The sequence below is a fragment of the Lottia gigantea genome (genome assembly GCF_000327385.1).
Source record: "Lottia gigantea unplaced genomic scaffold LOTGIsca_16, whole genome shotgun sequence".
Lineage (NCBI taxonomy): Eukaryota > Metazoa > Mollusca > Gastropoda > Lottiidae > Lottia > Lottia gigantea.
The window spans coordinates 1,615,931-1,641,326 of NW_008707965.1; the positions used below are offsets into that span (position 1 = coordinate 1,615,931).

At 32.3% G+C, this 25,396-nt stretch overlaps 1 protein-coding gene across 1 annotated transcript; it reads right to left on the reverse strand.

Annotated features, from left to right (window-relative positions):
• Nucleotides 1-10,666: 10,666 nt before the first annotated feature.
• On the reverse strand, nucleotides 10,667-12,029 carry LOTGIDRAFT_158253 (hypothetical protein; the record flags this gene model as incomplete). Its single annotated transcript, XM_009050969.1, has 4 exons — nucleotides 10,667-10,785; nucleotides 11,074-11,145; nucleotides 11,535-11,702; nucleotides 11,957-12,029. 4 exons carry the CDS (start codon nucleotides 12,027-12,029, stop codon nucleotides 10,667-10,669), a joined length of 432 nt encoding a protein of 143 aa, XP_009049217.1.
• Between the last annotated feature and the right edge of the window lie 13,367 nt (nucleotides 12,030-25,396).

Consider the following 25,396-nt stretch of genomic DNA (forward strand, 5'->3'; position numbering starts at 1 on the left):
AAAATTCGGGAAATACATGTATATTCATCCAGTCGTTCCCAAGCTTTTATTTACTGCCTGCAGGAACTTATCAAAGACTCGTGAAGACAATATGAAATGATATTTTTCTCCTGAAATGAAGAATTAACCATTGTCTGCAGTAGGCAATTGTAATAAAAGGAAAAGGGAATATTGTATGAAAGGTTTAGTGGTCATAATGGAAATTGCTGGTGGCGATTATCACAGACCGACTGACTGACATTGTAAGAGTCTCTAACACAATCGTCCGCCATGTTAATAATACATTCGCTGTAATAACGAAATTGGCATATCCGCTATATTGTCATCTTGCGTATCTATTTTAGGTGGAGATGTAGAGTAGGAGCAACATAAAAATTTGATCTGAATCTTTGCATGGTAGCTGGTCCGTTTAGTCCAACCCTGTCCCCTTGTCAGTGATTCAACAAGCGCTACAAGATGATTTACCCTCGGGAACACCCGATAACATTGTGCGTCCATTTTGGCATCCTTTTAAAGTGCTTATATATCTGAAAATTACAATTATCCCTAGAACCATCAACAACTATAAGTTTAAACAATCGCCATTGACCAAAACCAACACAATGTTTCTAGTCATGCTTTTGTGTTTTCCTTATATCATTATTATGGTATAACGTTTCGGATACATTATAAACTGAAGATTGGGGCAATTCCTGTTTCTCAATGACAGCGAAAACAACGTTTCGACGTCTGGTTTTTTATGTTTTGCACATTAAATTGAAGGATTAATAAAACCCTCTAAATTACGATACGATTTTATACCCTTAAAATCAATAATTGGACAAGTTGTGTTTATGTTTTTACGGAACCCGTATGAGCAAAAATATATGTTTTTCACTAGACTATGGTATTACGTTTACAAATATAATTGATACCAAAGATATAGACTAAGAACAAAGCGACCTATAAACTGACAGGGATCCTTGTGTTTTTTATTTCTGAAAACTTGTAGATTACAAATAATTACTGTAATTTCTAGTTACTGAACATATGTGAGATGAATCAAACGCATCGAAAATTACAGAAAACTGTACTGGGATTAAGAATGTAGATTTCTTAAACACCTACTACACATTGAAAACGGTAGGAACGCATGGTGCATGCATCACACAGATTTGACGGTTTCAAAATAAACACAGTAATGAAATGTAGCAGATTCTTTTGATGTGTACTTCTCCTGCTGAGTAGCCGTTTACTAAAGCCAAAGGAAACGACGGGAAAAATTATCTCATAAAATGTAGGATTCTAAGAAAATACGAAATGAAATTATGTAATGTTTGTAATAAACGAAGATCTCCTTAAAAACAGGAGCGCCCCACTGTGACTGGCGAGTGCTAGCAAATGATAGAAATAATCTTCAAAGAAAATTCCTGGCATTCTGGTAATGATTCCAACTCAGAATTGACACAGTCTGGAGGTGCCAGGAATAAATGAATAGGCTTATAAACTGGATTCGGTAGAGTTGGCCTTCTTCAGATTTATTAAGCATTTTAACATTCATTTTCGTTGGAGAAAAGAATAAGGCAGATATATCTTACTAAAAAAAAATCTGCTATTAAGTATATCATTTGAATCGTGAACATTTACTATGTACCGAAGTTGGTGCCTAGAAGCTAGGCCAGTACAATCTTAGAAGCTTCGTACACAAGAAGGCCAGTTGCACCGAATGTGGGTGGTTTTCTGGAGGATGTACTACTAGCTTTCCTTTATACCTTTCAATTCATGTACTCTTCGTACAACTATGTGGGCGTCCTCTTACGATGTACAACTTGGCGAGCATTTTCTACAGCTCGAATGTTACAAGATAATTCTCAAATTTTGTTTTTTTCTTTTTGCCTATAGCTTTTTTGAATTCGTTAGTCTACCAGCTCTAGCCTACTATCAGAAGCTGCAAAGGAGTGTGTATTCATCCACAGAACAAATCACTTTGCTTCTGTGCACTGCAATAGTTGTCATCCAGTCGACTTCGCTATCGTCATATTATCATCCTTTATTGGAAAAAAGAATTTAATTTGGTTTATTTTCCATGCTGACAATATTTCATTTCTAAGCCGTGATTTTATTACCGCCATCTTACAATAACGACATTGGATTAGAACTTCGAAAATATTCTGTTCATCTTCAATTATTAGGATAAGGGATTTATGACTCTCAAGGCTCACTTTAAATATTTATTTAATTTTTTCCCTCAGATTCATGCTCTACAGATTTTACGAAACGAAAATTCGATTTTACTTTCCATCTTTCAAATAAATCAAACCGCATTAAAGTGCCACATCTCTAATTTGTAAATGCACACAGAATTTTACAAAAACTCGCATTTACTTAGTGAATTGATTGAAGTCATCAAATGCCAAGCTTTAACGTTTTACCGTTAAGATTTCCGATTTGAAATATCATTCTCTGATTCCATTGGTCGATTTATTTTTATGACGTACTGTCACATGATTAAATCAGGCGGTTAAATTCAACACGTCATGAAATGACAAATTGCTGCGGTTAAAACGAGGCTCCATCGAAATAGAAATGTTTGCAATGAACATAAAAGAAATTAAACCATAGAAAGGGATGGTTTTAGAGAGAAAAAAACTTTATTTATGAGTTGTTCAAATTGCAATGGGCGGAATGTAATAGTTGTTCATTTTAAAATGTGACTAATATGATCGAGTCATGACGTTATTTATGAGACTGGTTAACCGGATTACACATCATGTGATCATAAATAGGCGCGTTAACGAGTCGAAACAAATTATATTTGGTGAGGCAAGGAAGTGAAATATCCATCCTATTCCCGCAATGCCATTTAATAATAAAAATATCGATGTCACGCTGTGGGATTCTTTGACTGATTTATTTCTACTTTCAATCCACCATATTAACTCCTTCAGTGAATTAAACTTCAATAAACATTAGTAAAATACACCGCAATATTTCATTTAGAAATTGATCAATTGCTTTTAAAGAGACAAACATAAAAGTTGGAAGAGAAAAGTGCAGATTAGTTTAACCATCTTTGGTTATAGCTAAGTAAGCCTACCGTGTCCATCAAACAAGCAGATACTAATATGTGTGTAAAATGTCGTTGATTTTGAACATTCCATTATTTCATCTTTTACCACGTAGCATATTGAGGCGCTAATTCGTTTCTTAAAGCGAAAACTGCATAATTATGTGGATTTTTACAACAGTGGCGTTTCCATAAATCAATAGATGGAGGGGCCGAATAGGGAATTATCAAGGTGGGGAGTGGGGGGTCAATATTATTTTGGGGAGGGGTGGAGGGTGGCATACAAACGCCACGGCCTTTCAAAAGACCCATGTTGAGTCCTTAACACATGGGCCATTGAGTAAAGTCTAAGTAAAGCACCTGCCTATAGCCTATGCTTGCAAAATAAGTTTCGTTATTAGTTATCTCCCTTGAACACTTACGTTCAGTGACAAATTTTTCATTTTAACGTTTTCTGACTAAAGTTACACACTGAACGTAACAAGAACACCAACACCATACTTTTAGTACTTAGAGTTCACATTTTCATCCGCTGAGCATCTTTTACAATATCATACACAAGTTGCCTCCCTTCGTCGTAAATGGCCTCCTGTTTTAAATCCTTTTCCGCGCCTTTCTTATCATGTGACGTTCTTAAAGTACATTTTAAAGTATAGGCTAGTCCCAAGATAGGCGTTACAATATGTTTATGCCTTTTTAAAGATGGGCCTAATGTATTCTTCCATAATAATTAATAACGATCATTGTTTAAAACCAGAAACATATCTTGGAAACATCAATCATCTTCATTCGCTTACGTCGCTACAATCAAATAATTTCAACCAAGGCATCCGGGTTCGAATCACCACGTTGTTTCTTGAGTTGACCTCCAGTGACCTCTCGTGGAGATATCTTAGAGAAACAGAATAGAATTAGAGAATTTCCGGGTAAAAATTTTACTCGAAGACTTCATTTGAAGCAGAGCGGAAACCAGATGCCGTAACGTTTAGTTTCTAAATGACAATAAAAATGAAAAATGTCCGCACTTCCTCTCACCAGATGTCGCTGTTGCTAGGGTTCAGTTCGTTTATGTAATGATTGTAATTGTAGTCATGTAGAAGGTAATTGTCGAGTTTGTCAGGAAACTTTATTATTAATTTATGAAGAATTAAGAAGTAGAAGATGCAGAACGAAACGAAGGTGTATTCTGTCTGTCAGGGCAATCTGGCTTCCATCAGAATCTGTTTATTATTCTTTCATTAATACTTCTTATACATTTCTACCTTACAATGTATTAAATTATTGAAATGATATGGAGTTTACTTCCTTCTGTTGTCTATATTATGCGTATCCCAAAGAATGCTAGTATAGATTGCTAGAGATAGATTTTTGAGGAAAAAAAAACGAGGCCCCGTGTGCTACAAGCTGTGACCGTTAAAAGCCCCTCGACAGTTGGGAATCGAAACAGAGCAGGCTAATGCCACTGTCCTAGTACAATTTCCCTCATTGCACCATACATGGCATTGTCCGTCTTCATCAGCCCGTATGGTGCAGAGAAGTAGGACGTAAAACTCCATTCATTTCATTTCATTTGATATTAATCATATATAATAGGAATTAAAAACAAAATTCCGTCTTAGGATTATCTTTTTGTATCGTTTGAGATATCTAGTAGGCTAGCCTACTATAGTAACGAATGAGGGGATGTTAGCAGAACATCGGCAATAACTCGTAACCTATAATGAGTATTTCCTACTCACATTAAATTGCTCTATTGTAGCCATGTGACAAATTATAGCTGCATCCCTACTGTTTCAATCCACATATTCTAAAAAGATAGATTCGTGTGAAATAATTTCAAAATTAATGAATTTTTTGAACCCCTTGACCTTGGAATAGAATCCAATAATTTCCAAATCGTCGTGCCGGAAAAAAACATAATTCCAGTTTTTTTAAATATTCATTTAATCCTTTCTAAGCTTTTATAAGTTCTTATGTCAAATATTTATTCGTTTTAAAATCTAATTTATTTGGTTGTCGCTAATTTAGTCATGCATGCATTAATATAATAATCATTTCATTTTTTCTATGCCTTGATTTCGTCGGTCTATTAATTTTTACTACCGGAATTTCTACATTTTTTGACAAATTAGAAACCGAAATAAAGACGATTTTTACAATAAAGCAACGTTTGTGTCAAATATACCTCGAACGTTATTCATTTAGTTATTCATCGTCTCAGCAGCCTATCGTTTACAATTCACACATCGACAAAACAATATCATTTTCTCTACACAAAGCCTATAATAGAGTTTTTCCACTTGATGAAAACCATCACTTCATGCCCCAAATCATTGATTGCTCGAACAATTTAAACTGATTTGCCCAGGCGCCGACAGTCTGCACATATATAATAGCGATATTAATGCACAAAAGCCATATCTATACAAATGTGAATAATAATAATAATTCATTTAATACAGAATCTTAAAACTGATAAATATAAATTAACATATTCCACCGATAACATCTGATTTTCTATACAAATTATGTAAAAACTTTAGTGTTTTGTTTAAAAAAATTCAATAGTAAATTTCAATGTACATTCATGTTAATTGAATGATACGTAAATTTAAATGTGGGAACGTCAGCATATAAAAAAAACGTGGATAAGCAAAATTATATAGGCCTATTATAACGGAAAGAATGCAACAACCATATTTCTGGATCACAAATTCTAGGTTCTCGGCGGTTGTTTCTGACCGATTGCCCTAGACCAAACCTCTTGGCATTATTTGGCATGAATTTGTATTAATAATATAAAATATCAATTCTTACGAAATCGCTGGTGAGGATCATGAATGTAGTGGTGATTCGACAGTGGCCTAACTATATACCATACGAACTGGTTGAACCACATGTTCCACCCCGGAAAATAAATACAAATTTAAAAAAAAAAGGTAGTAGAGACTGAATATCTTCAAATCTTCCATTACAAGGCATTAAATTGACTCTCAGAATGCAGGAGAGAACATATTTAAAAAGTTTTTCTCATTGGAGGGGCTCCCACGGGCAAACCCGTTTAAGTTCCAGGCCCTCAGCCATCTATTTGAGCCAGTGCGTTTCTAAGAATCATGAGTTAAAGGTCACCTGCAGAAAAAAACCATACGAAACGAAACATTAAGATCTACACTTTAATCAGTTTGCCGTACAAATGATTTCAAGATTAGGCCAGTGAAGTTTCTACAGGGGATGAATGGGAGCATGGCCCGGTATTTGCGCCCCCTCCCCCCCTCCCCCAAACCATCGAGTTTTTAAATACCTGGTGTTATTGCCCCCTGATTATGTGTCCCCCTCTCCACCTAATGCTTTAAAGATACGCCACTGGACTAGGCTCCAACATGAAATCTTCCTTTAAGCAAGTTACTTTTTTCGGGGAAAATCCAACTTTAAATAACTACTTACGTCGAAGAAAAGTTTTAGTTATTGCCCAACTATCTTTATGATAGGGCCTATAACTTTACTAAATAAGCAATTTTTGAAAACATAATAAGGCTAAATTTTAAGAACTAAACGAAGCGAATAAACTGTAATAACTTGGTTTGTTTACCATAATCTGATTCTGAACAATATCAAAAGAGTAAGGTTCTAGGCAATTATATATATAGGTATATTTTTCTCAGTTTCAAAAAACCTGACCCAATTCGTTCCTCGAACTTGATATACGAATATGATATCGTCACGGTTAGAGCCAGACTCATGAGGTCAAATTCATTTTATTGGAGTTTCTAAAATCAGTCGATGTAGACCATGCTTACACTTTTCGAAACACTAGATGATACTTCTCTTTGGGGCAGTCCATTACTTTAATATTTTTACTCTTGATTTTGCCATGCTTTGGACGAGATTTTGATTAACGGAATTGTCTTGCTTGTACGGATTTGTATTGATATTTTGGGGCCTCTAGTTTTTGGGAATTTTCACCATACACTACCAAACACAAAGTTGGCAAAACCTTTGATATCAATACAAGGCTCAACCATTAATGAATCCATCGAGACATTTCGAGATATTCTGCATTGTTCCGGTACCAGACCAGAATACAGTCAAGAGAGAGACATGATTGAGCAATACTTCTCTATAGGTGGTCAAGACCCCGTCAAAACAAAATTGTAAAAGTCCTTTAAGTCCTAGCAGGATATCCCTGGCATAGGTCTCCTAAAGTGATCCCTTGGACCATCCAGAGAGTTGTTCGATCCATTATTTTGACAGTCTATGTTCTATAGGTTTCAGGGAGTACTGGTTATGGACTGACATATTCAAAAAACAACCATCTGCCATCTGGTGGTTATTGATGTCTAAAGTCGTCTCATTAGTGTGCTGCACGGAGAATGACATGGGGAGCGGACCAAAAGAAGGAAAATGACACATATTACTTTTCCATATCACAGTCCCGAATTAAAAAGCATGTGTTGGGTAGACAGACATTCAATGCATTCAAAATCACCTTGAATGAGTGTGACTGACGAAACAAATCGCAAACCCTTTGGAATTAGTTCGATGCTGATTGGGAAGACGAGGTAAAGAATTTTGCATGATTGTTGGCACAGAACATGGAGTGGGTCTTGAATCATTTGTGATTCACGTCATACCTGGTCAAGAAATCATTCAGGTCCACAGAAATTGCTTTGTATATCAAGTCGATTGCAATTTGGTGCCAGCTTATAGAGAAGGGAGAGAGAGTCCGTCTTCTCACGAATATATTTTAGGCAGTTTGAGGCCGGCTTTTATAATACACAATGATACAAATTTTCAGGATTGTAATACATTTATTTTTAAATTGGATTGAAAATACACAATAAATTCATGTGTTACCACACAATGAGACATAAAATAACGTAATCAGGCTGGTGGATTCAGTAGTCTCTACTTCCAGATTGTCTTACTGATAAATATCGACCAATAACATCGCAGGAATAAGAAACCAGATAAGGTACACTACATTTTGATTGGCTAACACGTCCATGGTCAACCGTTCAGGGTGTAGTTTTGCCCATTCTGACTGGCCACAATGTCGAACCTAACAGGCTTTGCTCTGTTCTGATTGGTTATCCAGACAAGATGTCTGATATTTTGATTGGCTAGACGGGTTTTACTACATTCTGATTGTCTATCTTCCTGTGATCTGATTGGTTATAATATTCTATGAGCAAACTGCTCTAAATCATTATTAATCTAATTAATGCCATATTTGGTCTGATGATATCGGTCGGGCAGAAAGAAACAAAACAAAAAGCCAAAAAAAATATTTTTGAGACTTTATAAACAAGAAAAAAAAGGGGAAAACAAAAAAAATGAATACTGATAAAAGACATATTTTACTTAATTTGAAAATTTTCAAAAATTTCCCAGAGATGGATATGATATCAGTTTTGGGGAGCCAGTACACAGCTGCCCATACTTGACCTCTAGAGGTCAATAGATTTTCAACTGTAAAAAGTTCGAGGTCACTGTGTACCAGTACCCTAAACTTTCAGAAATAACATCAGAAAATATTAAATTTCACATGAAGTTGTTCATTCATTCATTCACCCATTAATTCTTTCACTCTCATTCATTCAGTTTTTTATTCTCCTACACTGACTTAGGAATGGAATCTAAGTTAGTGAAACACATTGGTGTTTCATGGTATCTTTCTGATGCCAATTTCAGTCCAAATGAAGGTTTTTAGGATGCTATTTAGCACTGGTTTGTAGTGAGTATACTGGGAGAACTTGCCAGCCAAGATAACATATGCCAACTTAATGCAGACTGTTAATATGAGTCTTGATTCTGAGCTCTGTTATATCTTTTCACATTTGCAAATTAATTTGATAGATTAATATTTTAGAATTTTTGATGGAATAAAGTAACAAAAGGGAATCAATGCATGGTCGTCAAGACCAGTGGCCTTATTCTTCATAGCCAGTTTTAAGTCGATTTTTAGTGATTGACCAATCTGGACTGGAACACTAAAATCTGAAGTTTATTGATAATAAGGCCCAAGATTTGTCTATCAAATGCTCCTATCAATTTTAAAAGAAATTGGCAACATGAAGATTTCAGATTGATATCGTACACAAAACAGACTAACAGCTAACAATTTCTACAATGTCTACAAGGTTGTATACAGATTTATAATTTTATACAAAAAATATATATAAATATACACTTTCTACAAGCTTATAACAGATTCTTTGCTCTTTTTGAAATTTTTGCTTCTTTTGAACATTCCTGAAATAGTGGCACCGAGGCAATCATTGACTTGGATTGTAAAAAATAGTGCCCTTTGAATCAGTAATTACAAATTGTTTGCAATGTTTTAAACTTGCTGAAATATTGGCATTTCCACTGCAGCAAGGGCCTCCTACCTGATGGAGAGGGTGTCACTTGTGTGTTTTTTGCACCCTAAGTCTTGGTAGCTTTATTAGTTTAGACAAAATATGAATAATAATAACTTGCAATATCATCATTGGCTAATTCATTGATAAATATATTTAAAAAAAAACTGGTTGCAAATAACTTTTAACTTACTCTTGAAGAAACATGACAGCCTTGATGGATTTCTCAAATAAATTCAAAATAAAGCTCATCAGCACTTTTTCATTTTATATGGCACAAATGTCCTAAAACTTTACCAGTGCTGGCAAAATATCTCAAAACATTTTTGAGGTTTTCTAGGATTTTCATGGCTTTTAAGTCCAATTTGATAAAAATACAAAAATAAATTCCAATCTACCATCATAGAATATCAAAGTACCAATGTATCAAATGTAAGATTCCATTATCAAGGCAGAATTTCATCACAACCAAGATCATTTAAATTCGCTTTGATTTGAATGAGCAGTATTGAGCAACTAGATATTTTTTTCTTCTTTTTTTGAAAATACATAAAGGGGAGACAATTTGGTCGCTAGGCAACAAGTGCACAACCATGGATGACATAACGTAACAAATAATGTTTTAGATTTTCAAAAATAAAAATATCAATTTACATAAAAAAAATGGTTTGTTAATATCAGCTTCCACTTTCCTGCTTAATATCCACAAAAAGCCTCGTTATTTTTCGATTCTTGTTACGATTGCTATTATAAGTTATAGCCTTTTTCTTCACACTGAATGGTATTCATGGCGCTAACTATAACTCCTTCAACATCTTAAATAATATCGTTAAACTTCAACCAATTCACACACGTCCTTGACCTTCACAGATTTTTTTTCAATACATTCACATTGTATGAACTATATAGAAGCAATTTTCGCTTTAATGAATTTCTTACTCAGTACTCTTCTACTGTAGCTGAATTATTTCACAATTTTTCTTGGAAACTTCTGTGTCAAATAAATGCAGTTGAACCATACGACTTATCGCAAAAATACAATTTCTAACTTTTATCTTGAATAGGTCAGAGTTAAATAATGGCAACTGAATAAATTCACATAGTTCAATGTCAAATATTTGCAGCTGAAGTCTGCCACAACGTTTTCCATTAGGAAAATACTGAATTCTGAGTAAGCAATCGCCTTAGAAATCCTCAACAATTTCCCAAGAAGTTTGGTTCATACAGTCTACGAGTTTGTTAAAATAGAAGTCAGTCTAGTTCACTGCACCTCCCCATGCACCAAGGGCATGTATGGGAATCGCGGAGGTCCGGTACCATTCAACGAACTACTGGTATATGAGTTGTATATATCTCTCTGAGTAGGTCGCTCTGGAGTATCTGAAACCAGAAAGAAATTCTAAATTCAGAACTCAATACATTCAAATATAAGGTAAGTTCTTGAAATACATATTTCAGCAAATAATGAGTAAACAATATCAATTAAACGTTAAACACTGTTAAGTTTAAGCAATGATTCTTAAGCAAAAGATAATCTGCTTTGCACAAAATATTCTTGCACTACGACTCATTTCAAAGACGAATACTACATAGAAAAGATTTGTATTTAAATGTATTTAAGTCAACAGACTTGTTTACTTAAGATGACATCAATGATAAGATCCTCACCTTCAGTTTTGCTTTCCGAATCTGATAAATTCACTGATTTGTTGTCACCTTCTGAATCTAGGTCAGCTGAATCTATAATAGTCAAATATATTATCAATTAGTCAATGGCGGTTACTCATAATGGTAGATTTCATGTTAAGAAGGATGTTGTAGTCCATAAATAAATAAAGCTTAAACTAGATAGTTGTATTGGACAATCAGTTAAAGAATTATCAAGTTTGAGACGAATGGAGCTCAGATTTAGATAGACTCGGACAATCATTTGAAGAATTTGTAAGGACTATGCAACTCTGGACAGCCTTGTCTACCAAAGGATCTCATATTTGGATCAAGCTACTACACCAATGTAACTGAACTATTTGAGTCTTTTTTTTTGATAACTTTTTATATCAGCAGGATGGACAATTTTTGGACATGAGTAATATTACTTATATTAAATTAATCTAAAAGTGTAAGCGTACCTGTATTATTCCTGTTACAATCGGGACTAGAAACCGGTTTATTATTATCAATACTGTTAATATCTAGGTTACTATGGTTACCATGCTGACCTGATGAGGAAATATCCATGTGTTCCTGAATTCTCTTTCGTACCTTCTTCTCCTTCTTCAGTCTCCTTTGTAATATTACTGAAAGAGGAGAAAGACATGAGAAATATTAACTTCCTTTTCCATTTGTAGAGACATATCATGCTGGACATTTAAAAATACCTTGTTGTTTTATCCATTGAAACATGTTTAAGATGAAAAATTCTAGCCAGGAGTGTTAATTTGGGTTGGAATTACTTTTCTGTTTTTTTGGCAGCCAAAGAGAAGTGCGCACTATATTCGCAATTATACAGTATATAGTATACTAAATCTCTTGTCTCTTAAACAATATTTACCTCTATTTTTCTGTTCCTCTAGTAATTGTTTCTCCACATTCTCTCTCATATCTCTTTCTTTCTTTAACTCCATTTTTAATTCAGCTGAAATTATAAAAAAAATTCCAAATTTGAGTAAAAAGATTTATTATTATCTCTTAAACAGAAAATTTAGCAAAAAATTTATTTCAACTTAAAGGAGTTACGAACCTAAAAATCATGGGGGAGTGTGCAGGACTAAGTCTTGTCTCCTTATAGTCAATAACAAAGTAATTAAAATCTGTAGATTCTAGAGAGTTTGTGAGTGTTAATGAGAAAATAAAATGAACAGACAGTTAGACATGGTTTCAAACAACATAGAAATAGAAATTTATAATAATGAAGTTGTTGCTTTGTAGGGTGATTTGTTTTGTCACATGATAAGGTAGAGTATATTTTCCCTGTAGCATAACAAGAATCCCATTCATTCATCCATTGATAATAATGTATTGTGATCCTTGCAGTGGTGGAGCTAGGTTTACGTCCGATGAGGGGGGGCGAAATATCTGAGGCTGCCTGAATTTCTAACCTAGTTATGAGATTTTGCCCAAAAAACTCGCTTTTGTGGCTGCGAGGAGGGCAGCTGTCCCCCCTTTCGCTCAGAATATAATGTGCATCCCTTAGCATCTCCAGTATATCTGGTCGAATCTCTGTATATGTTATTTTGTTCGTGGGAATGCTCCTTTATTATTTTTCAAATAATTTAATTAATGATCAAAAATGTTTCAATATCAAAATTTATTGTTTGTTTTGAAAAACGATAATTTGAGATATAATCAGCAGGAAAATTTGCAGAGAAAACAAACAATAAGTTTAAATAAGGAAAACGTTTCAATATCTCAGTCAAAAAAATAACAAAAATATTAAAAATATGTCTAGGATAACAAACACCTTCATTATATTAATTTAAAAATTATAAAATTTACATTGTATTGGCATTTCATTGTATCAGAAAAAACAAATGATATAGAAAGCAAAATGTCTGCTATATATTTTGATTTTAAACAAGTATAAAAAATAAGCAATATGTCCAATTATGGTCACAGAGAGATCTGATGAAAAATAACAGTTTTGTTTGTTGTTTTTGAAGGTTATATTATTGTTATTATACCTGGAGACTAATGTTTGTTATGATTGTAAAACTTATTAAATAAATATGAATGAAAGCTTATATTACTAATTAAAGCACTAGATGTCATACTGTTTCATCGCTAAGGACTGATGAAACGAATTTCCATTTGTTATTATTTGGAAAAAATAATAAAGAAGGGTGAATGAATGCAGGGAATCCTAGCATCACATTAAGGGCCACACCACAATTGTTTCTGACTAGAAGCCACAGGAAAAGTTATTGCAGACAACAATTCTGAATGTTAAAAATCAAGACCCCACAAAAAATTGAATATATCGGCAAACAGCAGTCAAACTTGCGATTGACTAAGCTATTCCACTTTCTGTATAAACAATAGATGTCAGAATGCTGACTAAACTATTCCACTGTCAGTATATAACAATAGATGTCAGAATGCTGACTAAGCTATTCCACTGTCAGTGTATAACAATAGATGTCAGAATGCTGACTTAACTATTCCACTGTCAGTATATAACAATATATGTCAGAATGCTGACTAAACTATTCCACTGTCAGTGTATAACAATAGATGTCAAAATGCTGACTAAACTATTCCACTGTCAGTTTATAACAATAGATGTCAGAATGCTGACTAAGCTATTCCACTGTCAGTGTATAACAATAGATGTCAGAATGCTGACTAAGCTATTCCACTGTCAGTTTATAACAATAGATGTCAGAATGCTGACTAAACTATTCCACTGTCAGTATATAACAACAGATGTCAGAATGCTGACTAAACTATTCCACTGTCAGTTTATAACAACAGATGTCAGAATGCTGACTAAACTATTCCACTGTCAGTTTATAACAACAGATGTCAGAATGCTGACTAAGCTATTCCACTGTCAGTTTATAACAACAGATGTCAGAATGCTGACTAAACTATTCCACTGTCAGTATATAACAATAGATGTCAGAATGCTGACTAAGCTATTCCACTGTCAGTATATAACAATAGATGTCAGAATGCTGACTAAGCTATTCCACTGTCAGTATATAACAACAGAATGCTGATTTGGAAATAACTGATAATTGTCACTCAATTACCTGAAGTATTTCTTCAATTATAAACATTACTGTTAATTTACATGGACAAAGGATTTTATTAATGCTAAATGGTTTGCCATTTTATCTGTTATCATCTAAAATCTATACATGTCTACTTAAATACTGATAGATAAATAGATATACTAATTTTTATTAAAGGGGTTGTTAAGAGGTTTTCTAAATTTTTTATGTGTATCAAATCAGGGACACTGGTAGCCTTAATTTGCACATTTCAATTTTCAATCAGACGTCTGTGGATCTTGCAATTCCACTAAAAATAAGTGATTGATGATATCATTAATTGCAAAATATGCATTATCACATAAACCACATTACAATCCCTTTAACATTACCATTGGCTAAATTTATTGGAATAGAAACATGAAGTGGAGTTATAAGCTCACAGCTTTTGACAGAAGGACTACCAACTTTAAAAGACATTAACTTTTATGTCTCCAAGGGAGAAGCCAACTTTAAAAGACATTAGTTCTCAACAAGTTCATTATAAGCCACTGGTCTGAGTATTAATAATCTTTAATATCCCATTCTTCATTGTAATCATCAAGTGCAATTTAATTATCAAATTATTATTGAACGGGAATTGACTGTCACACATTGCTAGTAACATTATAGTTCAACATTGTTATTTTGCTTGTATATTGCAAACTTTTCCTAGGGTTATTTCCTATTGAATTGAATTGAATTGAATTGAATGGAATGGAGTTTTACATCCTACTTTTCTACACTAATGAAGACGGTATATTTCCTGATGAGGTTTGTGTATCAGAAACCCATCTTGGCAAAAAGAAATAAGGTCTCATTTATAACTACTAGGTTATATTTCTATTTGGAGTTGAAAGATACAATAGTGTAACATCTGAATTACATCATATTTCAATGGTTTAGTCATGTTAATAACTTTTCACAATTTAAAATATATCACTTCACAAACTTGCCCTTTATTCAGTGGTACATTTTCAATAAAAATTTGTATTTTATGATCTGAAGAGACAAGAATTGCTAATATTTTGTAACAGTTTTTCTACGTAGAATCCCAAAGTTTTAATTTATTACAGTGTATCATAATGATTTCATTAATATGCTTTGATTAGGTTATAGACCGAAGGTTTAAAACCATTTAAACTAAATAATAACTATACAACACCAGTTTAAATCCATTAATTAGCTTTAATTCAATTGTAGGTTCAAAATTCCATTCCAAATTAATTTGATAATTAGTTTTTAAGACTAATTAGAATAATGGGCATGTCTGCCGAGTTTGGGGAAAGGATCATCAAAAATACATTTATAATATTAATGTCAAAACCATGACGAATTTGATGAAATTCAAAACATGAGAAATTGACCATTTAATGAAAGATAAACGTGCATGTAAAAATCCTGGCCACTTTTTAAACTTCCATCTTTAAAACCAAAACAATTAGTCTGTTATCTTAAGAGATGGTGTCAAACATCAACTTGCTTTCTGCAGGTATAAAGGATCCATTCCAATAAAGATGTGTGATATTAGCAAATTTTAACAATGAACATTAGTTGAGTTGTTCTCCACCTACACGGTTTATTTTTGTGGCTTTGATATAGTTTACTCGTTAGAAAGTTTAATTGCTAGTGGGTTTGAATACTACTCAAGGTGGGAAAAATTATGATGCTATGGCCAGTTTTACCAAGAGACAACTCAATCACCTCTGATCTTTTAAGATAGAAAAGAAGAAAAAAATTTACAGAACAATAACCATTCACCTCAAAGCACTGTATGCAAATTTTCACAAACCATTCTCTAAATCGTTAAAATTAAACGAAGCAAGACAATTAGCAAAAGAGTTTCTGGAGATGTTTAAAAGAAAAGACAAAATAAATTCGATATAATATTTTTCAAGTACATTAAAATTCTCATGGAAATTGTATTCAAGTGTGTCTGATGCACAAATGAGACGTTTCTTCTATTTATTTTGAATTGATTTCTCAACAGACAAAAGCCGAGGAAAATAATTCTGTCATTGATTTTTTAGATAATTTTTTTTTAGAGAATCAGTCAATAATAATTGTTCTTTTCGTTGTTTTTTTTGTTTCGATGTTGTTGTACAGAGCTATTAGATTCTATACTTGAAACTTGGAATTATTCAACTAGAAACCAGTTCTTAATACATTGTCATATTTCAATCAAAACTTTACTAATTATCACTGACAGAAGGTATCTCTAAAAAAAAATGTGAATATTGGAAAATACAATTCCCTTTATACAAAATAATCTGGTCAGGATTTATGGAAATAATAGGGCTGTGTTCATTTTCAGAAAAGTAGGACATTTCATTTTACTGTAATCATTTGAATTTACAGTAACCTCAGATGTCAGAAAAGAAGAAAATAATCAGAATGATGGTAATAGAAGCTATAAGTGTGCCTGATACATAAAATGATTAAAAAAACTACTTTGAATCCTTCAACAGAGTATTTTCGATGTTCAAAATAAAAAACTAAGTGAGTAAAGGTATACTGTATATTTGTGTGTATAACGCAAAATTTTTACCCTAAAAAGAGCTTGCCAAACTAGGGGTGCTCGTAATACACAGAGCAGAAATTTTCAACACAAGTTCCCCAAACAATATTGACGATCCTCTATTATATAATCAATCACTGATGATCAATTTTTGTCAGATTTTTCCCCAAGATTATCTTGTATCATAATATTAATTCTAATCATATTATGATGTCAGTACCAAGTAACATGAGGAAAACAGCGCTTTAGGTTCAAATCCCAATAACAGTGAGAAGTGAAATGAAGATATCTTCCTTTCCTTTGAAAGATCATCAAATATCCATGGTGTTAATATAAAATATGAATATTTAGCTCTGACTTTGATAAATGACATCTACTTTTCTTGACAACTCAGGAGAATTTGAGATTCTGACAAGATATTACACCATATTTGACAAGCATCTTACTCTGCTGAGGTTGACCCCTTGTTGACACAGTAATTTTATGCTCTTTAAAGGTATCTACTCCCTTAAACATTAACTATGACAGCTGATGAACTGTCTCACTTTGCACAAACAATCTTATCATCAAATGCTATTTTGATGTTCACAGCCAAAGATAAATCTTAAATGGGGACCTGACTGCATAGACCTAAATTTTGCTATATACAATTTTGATTTCTCAATCTGAAAATCATTGATCAAGATTAACTTTCTTTCTCATACGTACTGCCATTACAGATACCCAAAATATTATCATATCATGTGCAGAAAGACTCGTGACCCTACAAAATACCTTTGAAAAATTAGCTAGTATATAATATGGCTTCAACAATATCCAATTGGACTGGTATACTCATTTCATTTAGTCTTCTGACAATAGAATAGCTTCCTCACAAACCACTGCCAAACTTTATTCAGTCTATCAACAGTAAGATAGTTTTTTAAACATCTTAGTCAAATATCACAGCTCAGAGATTCTCAATGATGAGATATTATTTATACAAAGATTTTAAATTTTTTATTATTAATGGCTAAAATATCATATGTCCAATTTAAATTGAAAAATGTTTGCTCTGGTTTACATCAAGGTGTCCTACATCACTTCTGTATAAAATATATCTTAACATCATCCATCATTTTCTTATTTTATTTTCTCAGCGTTACGATTTGAATATTCATCAAATTCTTTCTATTTTATTATTGCTTTCTGGTTTTGTCATTTCTTACAGTTGTTGTATTAAAGTTGGTATGTTCCAGACTGACATATACACTCTTGCTCTCATTGCAATACAAGCATAACATTAAAACAAACTTAAAATCAACATCTCATTTACTTTTAAGCAGAATTGGTCAAAAAGAAAATGAAAACAGAAATGCATAATGGTTGATTGAGCATGAAATCTAACAGCTGAAATAAATCATTTTCAAATCCCATAACTCATGTAGCCTACTAGCTAGCACCAATCAACACTTTAGAAACAATAGCAGTTATCATATCATCAAAGATTCCATTAAAAGACTTGCAGACCAGATGGAATTAGAGTGGGTCTCCTTTCATTTAATATTTAATCATTCGTCAACTTATTAGAGCAGGAAAAAACTTTAGACTTGATGTGATAGCAGCCATCTTGCAAAAATACACGAGGCAGAAACAATACCAAAATTAAATTTAACTGAATCAATTATTAAATCAAAAACTTTTTTAACTCAAAAAGACACATGTCCAAAGGTACCAAGAAATGAAGTTCTGAAAATACAACACTAATCCCAAAATTTAGGCAATAATGACCTCTGTTCACACTCCAAAACTTAACAGTTCAACTAAAGCACAGATTGTACCCAATAAAAATGAGAAGTTATTAGTAATTTATAAGGAGGCTATCATATAGAATTTCCATCAAAATATAATAGAATTTAGTTGTCATGATGGATATTTTCTGATCTGGTCCAAGTCTAAATGGACTGATGATTGAATCAAAGTGGTCATAATGGATTCATATTAGATCCTAAAAATAAAATGACGTTTTACATCTTAATATTGCAAGAACAAACTAATTGAATAAGATTATATTATTCATAAAGAATCAGATATGAATTAATTCATGGACAGGTAAATATCATTGGGCAATACGTCAAATAATAAGTGCTGGTATATGCAGGCTCGTTTAAGTCATCTTAAATTACAGGTGGGGGGGAGGGAAATCATTTTTTTCATGGGACCCCCTCCTCTATCTACAGGCCTGGGTATATGAAAACATATTGATATTAAATGAGACGGCACAGAGTCACAAACTTCTTGTCAGCATAATAAAATATCCAAACTGCAAAACAAACCTGAAATCCAAAACAAAATTTAGGCGAAAAGATTGGTAGCAGCTAATGAACTTTTCACACGAGGAAGTATAAAAGTATAAATGATTGTTTTAATTTCCATTTAGTTTCATAATAAATGTCCAATATGGTTCTCTATTCAATTGTGAATCCATGCAATCCATCTTTAAGATCAAGCCCATAAACTTGATGCAAACATCATTTAATCTGCATTGAAATTTCCAGGCAACTGCCCTTTAAAATGAGAAAACTTTATTTGCCTGAATGAATATAAACTGAATGATTCCAGTATTGGCACAAGAAGCCTGTAGCCAGGAAAAATGTAATAAAATATGAAGAAAGAATGAATGTTTCTTGACAGGTTTCCAATAATTTACTTTATGAAAAGCCCCATTACAATCTGAAGGGCATTAAGAGAATAAGTTTGACTGGAATCGTTGAACCAGGATAATGGCCACAGGAAATGATCCTCGCGCTGCAATTGAGGCCATTTCTGATTCCTACCCTAATATAACGATAATTCGCCATTTCATTAACGCTATATTGAGAAGAAATGAAAGAGTTAGGCTAAGATTTAAGACAGTGCCTGTCAAATTCCAGGTAAAGTTCAAAAGACTGTGTGACAGGTAAGATATGAAGATCAATGCCAAATTATACATCAACCTAATAAATCTAATTGACTTGGAATGGAAAAGAAAATGGAATATTGGTTTTTCCATATTTAGTTTTACAGAATAATTGTTTTCACCGTGACAACTAAACAATTTAAATAATGAAATTTCCGATCATCATTTATTATACTGTCTATTTCAACTTCATTTGCCTTTTATATCAATTTTCTTGCATTTCAAGGGATTCTTTCTCGTATTTCTCCTTATGTGATTTTTCATATTCTTTCTCGAACTTCAATAATATATTTCAATTTCTCTTTAGTTTCTGTTTTAGAGAGTGACATTTGCATTTGAATTTTTGTCCACTTCAAAGGAATCCATTCTAGTAGTCTACATATATTTACTTATATTTTTTGCTCAATTACTCTTTAATTTCAAGGAATTCTTTCTAGTATTAATATGTATGTGGTTTTTACTACCCAACTTCTCTATAATTATAGTTTAAGAGTTTTACCTTTTGCAGTAATCTATCTATATATATTTCTTTTCTTTTTACTTTTAGACTTTTTTTTAATTTTCTGACAATTCAAGGAATATATTTTAATATTCTTCCAACATATCAACCAATCATTTCTCATACTCTACAAGATTTCTTAAATTCTCATATTTTTCATGATGTACTTTTTGCTTTTCTTTTCTTTTTCTCAAGCAGATCTATTTCAATTTCATTTTTATTTTTTATAAAGGGATCATTTCCCAAAAATCTATAAGTTTTGTTATACTAAAATCTTATTTACTATTTCATTTGTCTCCACAATCAAAATCTTAGTTTGTGATAAATTCTGGCACACTATACAGCTTTGAACCTAAAGCATCATAGATACTCTTCAACAAACCCACCCTCCAACCTTTCAATACTTTGTTACCCGAACACCTGTATAAAATATAGAATTAGAGGAAAGGATGCCTTGAATATCAATCTTACTTGAAGAGAGATTCATTATCTTTCAATGTAGTTTATATCTTTCTAGAATACCACAAGATTTCATATTCCATTCACGTTTCAAGTTGACAGACATCCTCACAAAAATGGTAAAATGAACGAGTTTTCCATTTTTCTTACTCAAATTGTAAGTGATTACGGGATAGCAATAATGGCAGTCGGACTGTCATGGATGACAAATGGGCAAGAATTACAGATTCTTGTGACACTAATCAAAATCTATTATTGAAAGATAGAAACTGAAATTTCCATATTTTTCTGTCAGCGCCGGGTAAATTTGATATGAAAATTGGAGAGAAAACAGGAAAAGATAATTATGATTATAAAGTAGAAGAAATCCTTCACTTATCATCTTCTAATATTCCAAATCTCGATTTTTATTGAGTTAAGTTAAAGTTGGGTTTCCACTAAATTTAAATATTCCAAATCTCAATTTTTTTTTTTATTGAGTTAAGTTTAAGTTGGGTACCCACTATATTTTAATATTCCAAATCTAGGGTTTTTTTAAGTTAAGTTTAAGATGAATTCCCACTTAATTTAAATATTCTAAATCTGGATTTTTTTTTTATTGAGTTAAGTTAAAGTTGGGTACCCACTATATTTAAATATTCCAATTCTTGATTTTATATTGAGTTAGATTCAAGTTGGATTCCCAATAAATGTAAATATTCCAAACTTGGATTTCAATTTCAACAATTCCCCCATAAGATCAAACAGTTTTCAGATCTGTATACACCAGTTTTTACATGTTATCAGAAAACTTTGTATTTGTTAATTCAAGTTATTAATCTGGAATTTTTTGAATCACCTAGCAACCATTTAACAAAAATGTACAAGAAGGGAGGTAACTTGGAATGGTAAATATCTTACAAACAAAGAACCTTTCTTCTATCATGAGATACCAAACTTTGATCAAAAAGAACAGATTGTAATATTCATGTCAGCTTGTGAATTTCATATTTTATTGATAATTTTGAATATCAGATTCTTTTTGTAATTTTTGAAGATATTTTGTACAGGTATATATCAGTTCTCTGTATAAATAAACTGAATAAAAATAAATAAGAGTAAATGAAATGAAATGTTTATTTTATTTTGTTGTATGTTTTGTCTCAATGTACTAACATCAATAGATCTGTTGGTAGCCAACAATAATAATATTCCTTTAAACATTAAAATCTTCTTATTATTCTATTTCTTTTAACATCACCTCCTACAATCTGGTATCTTTCTCTTTGTTTTCTGATTAAAGGGAGTGTGCCACGATTCAAACTGATTCTTGAACACATCTAACTTCAGGTTTGTTTAAAAAAGCTGTGTCAAACTCTTAAATGCCTTTAGCCTTTCTCTTGTTTTCTGGTTTAAATGAGATGTCACACAATTTTTGGTTGAATTCAATGTTGCTTTCATTTTAAAAGGGGTTGGAATAGATCATTTTCAAGAGAATTTTACTCAAAATTGTCGCTGTTGTCTAATGCAACTCCTTTCAATACAGGCCTACCAATTTCAAATTAATGGAATAGAAAACAAAGATGTTTATAAAAATATAAAGTTAAATTATGTCAATTCTAAAAGAATTTTTAACCAAAATGACCATTGTTGCCTAATTCAACTCAGTAATTTTGTTCAAATTGTTAGCTTGCTCTCCTTTAATACGAAAATGTTTATAATAATATTGAGTTGGAATGTAGAAATAGTAAATTGTGAATAGAAATATCATCAGTATTAAGACAAGAGGTATAAATTAATCTGGAGTTTATCATATTACACTGTTTATAGTGATATTCACAGTTTATTACCATCTAAACTTACTGTATATCTTACTCTCACAAATAGTCTCTAATACTTTTCTGCACCAGTTTCGGTAAAAAAAAATTGGGCAATGTCCTGCGTGCAATGAGACTTTTGCCCGGAAAGTGACATGAGCCTACTCTTTTGCCATTTCAAACTGTCAAGGGTGTTTACAGCTGACAGGTCACAGGGTATATTGAGCCCTCCGAATGACTAGACACGTTTTACATGTCAGCCCCTCCTACCTGCATCACTGACAAGATAGCATTTAATTCACTGAGCCACAGTGAATCCCTTTTTAAACGGCAGGATATAGGATTGTCTAGAATAGTTTATATATCTCGTAATGACAGAATAAACTGACAGAGTTTATTGGAATGGTGTGAGAAGTTATAATAACCAGAACAAAATTTTACATCTGAATATTTATTTTTATCATTAATGAATATATTTTAGTGAAATCTGATCACTTAACAATTTAATATTTATTTAGATGTCAAAATTCTTGTCTAATTCCATGTTTCGTCTTAGTCAGCTTGAAACCTGAAACATGACCGAGCCTAGAAAAGACTGTTTGTTGCTTCAGAATATTTTCACTTCTCGGAAAATTTGAACTCACAGCACCTAATCACCTAGCTCACACTTCTCTACCAAATGAACTAGAAGACAGTAAAGACTGGAATAAAAATTTCCTATCAAATTGATGTATTCCAATGCTGAAATCCATAGTCCCTACTTGTGACCTAGGCCAGTGCTTCTATAAGAGAGTATCTCATATAAAACCTTATACTGCTAGTGTCTGTTGCTAGTGGTCTCAATGGGGGTATATTATTTTACCCCTGTCAAAAAAGCAGATTAATAAATGTTCAGAAACCGACGTCTGCCAGAACTAAAGGGAGATAATAAAACAGTTGTTGAAGTTTTTATGAGGGTAGAATCTGTTTATTTGGGATGTTAAACATGAATTAAACAATAAACATAAAAATATTGTGGGATAGTATTGTACCACACACAGACACAACTAGTAGTAGTACTCCTATATTGATATCAGCAATAGATATGTAATTGAGTTGTCTTAAGTCATACTTTTCTATTCCAGACTATGATGGACAATGCCGTACAGTGTGCTATGAAGGAAATTATGCCAGAGCTAATAACCCTACTCTTTTTTTAAATTGCTTGTGCCATGAAAATGAATAATCACAATTTCCATGTCTGCTTTCATTTCCAATAGGCATTTGGAACAATGCAGTTCCAACAGTTAAAAAAAACCAGATATTTTTTGCAATATTATGAAAAGATTCGAAAAAGAACCCCACAAGATTGAAAACCTCTTAGTTTAGAGTAATTAGGCTAGAAAATATGATGTGAACAATGACATACTTTGACGAAATTTCCAACTTGAGGGTTGTATATTATATACAGCTCATATCACACGGGGCCCACATTTACTCTCAAGTTAATGGGTGGAAAATAAAATGTCATGGTTGGATGTTTCTATTACCCCTTACTTTAATAAATAACAATTTTTATCAGTTACATCAATTTATATTCAATTTTATTTCTTCTACAATTTCTAAAGCTCAAAACAAGTTTTGCAACATTAAAAAGACAATTCAGTATTTTGTAATTATACTCGCGGAATTCACAAAACGAACATGTGTAAATTTTCTTGAAATGGAAACAAATAAATACTATCAGTTGATCTTGTTGTTAAAAGAAACCATTTGAACTGAGAGATGATCACTGATAAACTTCTAAATGCTTTATGATTTTCTCGTTTCAAGAGCTATTTCGTATTTTTAGGCTTTTAAATGGAAACATTAGAATAAAACAGCGAGTTATCTCACGCTCCATCATGACTGGATAAAAGGGACTATTCAACGCGGCTTTATTATTGTGAGTGTCAAGTTACATTGACAACTAAGTATTGAAGACTACATCGACTGACAATAATCTCACGCAATTGTGACGAAAATCATCCAACCGATAGATAAAGATATTAAAACTATTTAAATTTCTTTATAATAAATATTAAAAATTCATAAATCATAAAAATATGAATAAAATGATATAAAAACTATATGAATTAACTTTATTTTTAATGTCTTTTTTTTGGTAGTTAAAATAAGTATATAGTTGCTATTCTTTTTCAGGGTGGGATAACAGATACACTCTATAGCCCCATTCTATATCTAGGTGCATTTTGTGTTTGTTCCCAACGTAGCAAGATTTTAACTATCTTCATCTTTACAATATCAAGTTAATATGCACTTTGACTTCTACAACTTGATATAGATGAAATGTAAAGATGGATTTTGTCATTTATAAATTTGAAAATTTGTCATAATATGAAAGGGACCACAAAATTAAAGAAAAGTTTATCAAATCAGAAAAATAAAACTAACATGTTTCCAACCCAAAGTCGATGCTTAGATATAATCTAAAATCTCAACTGAATTCAGAGCCAAGAGAATGCATTGAACCGTTTTGAAGCAAATACAAAATCTTAAAACTAACAAATAATATGGAGGATATTCAGAAGATTAAATATTATTAAAATCATAAAAGATTTATCTATCTTTGAAATAAAATAAAGGCAGCCGTGAGGTGATTATAAAAACTATTAATTTATAATAATTATAATATAAATACAGTACAATAATATATTGATATAGTTATAATGTCAAAGGTCACCAAATATAATGATATTTCAAAATCATTGAACAGTTAAAATCAATGCCAGTAAATAGTAGTAAGTACCATATATAGGCATGGTGTTATGTCTACCTGCCTGAGGACCACAGGAGAAACTGTTCCTAAATATTGAAGATATATTGACAACTATCTTGTTGAGAATGAAGTAAATTAACCGATACCTGGTTCATGGCTATTATTCTAAACAGTTACTCAATCTTAATAGAATAACTTGTGCCGTTGGGATTATCAAATAAAGTATATCAATCCAAATAGACTACAAAAACACAGTGGGAGTTGTATTAATA